The sequence below is a fragment of the Emiliania huxleyi genome (assembly GCF_000372725.1).
Source record: "Emiliania huxleyi CCMP1516 chromosome Unknown EMIHUscaffold_1604, whole genome shotgun sequence".
NCBI classification, from domain to species: Eukaryota; Haptophyta; order Isochrysidales; family Noelaerhabdaceae; genus Emiliania; species Emiliania huxleyi.
Genome location: NW_005200976.1, coordinates 1 through 2,406, shown reverse-complemented (window position 1 = coordinate 2,406; position 2,406 = coordinate 1). Strand labels below are relative to the sequence as shown.

Genomic DNA, 2,406 nt, shown 5'->3' with positions numbered 1-2,406 from the left:
GGCAACCCCCCCCCTTGCCCTCCCCCCCCCGGCGGGACGGGCCCCTTTTCGGCGGGCCTTTCCCCCCCGCCGGCCTTCCCCCCGGCGGGCCTTGTTCCCGCCGCCCCTTTCTCTTTGGCCATCACCTCCGCCTGTCTGTTTTCTTTCTTTCCTTAAAGGCCAACCCGTGCAGTCGAAGACGAAGAGAAGTAAAGAGAAAAAGAAAAGTTAAAAAACAGGAAAAGTAAATGGGAGCGGAACAAAAATAGAAACCTCAAAAAAAGAAAAAATTCCGCTGTGCACGGCGTGCCAACCTCCTGCACGTCCCAGTCCTGATGCACCGGAGATTCTGCCCCAGTCTATGTTCGCCGTTCTCACCCTCGTGCCGGCGGCACCGGCGGCGACTGAGCCGTGCACCTGTGCTTTGAATTGGACGGACCCAGACAGCGGCCACGCTTGCAGCGAGCCGCAGTCCGGTTGCCCGCCGGTCGCGTGCGACGGACCGTACCCACCGTGGTGCGTCGTCGAGTCGCTGCCGTGCGCCGACCCTGACCCTGACTCAGGCATCAACACTGGCTTGTACGGCGGAAATTGGATTCATTGCGAGCCGGAGTATTCGCCAACGCCGCCGAGTTATCCGCCGCCGCCGCCCTTTGCAGTTGTGCGAATCGGCGCCCTCTTGCCGAGGCAGCTGCCAAGCGGCGAGTTGATGCACCTGGGTCGGGCAGAGGACCTGACGTCCGTGCTCATGGCAATCCAGGAGATCAACAACAAGACAGACGGCGTGGCGGACGATCTGCTTCCAAACACGCAGCTGCTTCTCTCCTACCGCGACTCGCGCTGCGACCCGGATTTCGGCTTCGACGCAGCGTACGAGCTGCTACGTCGCGCCTTTGGTGGGGCGGGCGTTCACGCGCTTATCGGTGCATTCTGCTCGAGCGCGTCAATCTCCGCTGCGAGGCTGTCGGCGCTGGCGGACACGCCGCAAGTCTCACATGCGTCCACGAGCCCAGACCTGAGCGGCGACGACTTTCCCTTTTTCGCGCGGGTTATCAGCTCCGACTCCCTCCTCTCGGTCGGGCTCGCCGAAACTACTCGAAACCTCCTCGGCATCAAGCGCGTGGCCACCATTGCGTGCACGGACGCATACTGCACCGCCGGCATGGCGGCTTTTGAGGCGGCTGCGTCTGCTCAAGGAATCACCGTCCTCGAGTCTGTCCGCTTCGAAAACGGTCAGAGCAACTTCGGCGAGCCCCTCGCTGCTTTGCATGCATCTCGCGCGACCGTCTTTGTCGCCATTGTTCATTCACAGGACGCAGCTCGCCTTTTGGAGCAAGCCTTGGACCTTCGGCTCGTCGGCCCCAAGTACACTTGGGTCGGTGAGTACGGCATGTTTGAGGCTGCCCGCGTGTTGGGTGATCATGGCGTATTGGAACCTTTCCGCGGAATGCTCGCGATCACAAACTCAATCGCGCCAAGCGTGGCGTACGACGGCTACGCCTCTCGCAAGCGCGCGCGCCCATCCACGCTCGGCGACGGGACAAATTGCGACCCGGCGGAGGACGACGAGGGGCACAAACTCTGGTCAGTTGATACGGATGAGAATGCCATGGCGCCACGCTGCTTCGGTGCCAACAATCAGTTTCCCGAGAGCGTCTACGCCTCGAGAGCTTACGATGCTGTGTACGCTGTGGCGCACGCAGTGCAAGCGCTGGTGGACGACCCGTTGGTTCAGCGTATCGACGGCGACGCTCTGATGGCGGCCCTTCTCGCCGTCCGGTTCGACGGCGTGACGGGCAAAGTCTCCTTCTCGTCCGAGCCGGCCACCCTCGGCGACCGCGCGGGTGGCGTCCTTTACGATGTGATGAACGTGAACGCGTCAGGCGCGTGGGTCAAGCTTGGCACCTGGCAGCCAGCCGACAACTGGGAGCAGAGCTTTGCCGGCAACGGTCAGGCGCTGACGAGGCCAACGCCCGACAACAGCAAGCCGCCAGAACTCGCGGGCGACACGCTGCGCGTCGGAGTCTTTTGTGATATTTCGCCATGGTTCATCGTGTACGAGAAATGCCAGCATGTGATGCACATCATTGACCGGATCAATGACAAGAAGGACGGCTTCCTAGACGACTTACTTCCGGATCACACGCTCTTCTACTCTATGGTTCAGACAGGGACCACCGGCTGTGCCGAGTCTGAGGCCATTCGACGCCAGTTCGATCAGCTGTACTCCGACTTGAATGGAGTAGTCGCCACCATCGGCCCGTTCTGTTCGGATGACGTGGCTGCTGTGACAGCCGCCGAGTGGCGCGCTGGAGCCGACATCTCTACCGTCGTGCTCTCGCCGTCGTCGACGGCTCCGATCTTGGCGAACGTGGGCGCATACCCGAACCTGTTGCGCCTCTCGAGCAACGACAAGCACGTCACGTC

The 2,406-nt window shown here is 61.8% G+C and overlaps 1 protein-coding gene across 1 annotated transcript; it reads left to right on the top strand.

Moving 5' to 3' along the window:
• Positions 1-340: 340 nt before the first annotated feature.
• EMIHUDRAFT_122917 (hypothetical protein) lies at positions 341-2,403 on the top strand (the record flags this gene model as incomplete). The annotated part of the gene is made up of 1 exon (XM_005785375.1): positions 341-2,403. A coding segment is annotated over one exon (2,063 nt), but the record flags the coding sequence as incomplete, so codon positions are not given.
• Positions 2,404-2,406: the final 3 nt, after the last annotated feature.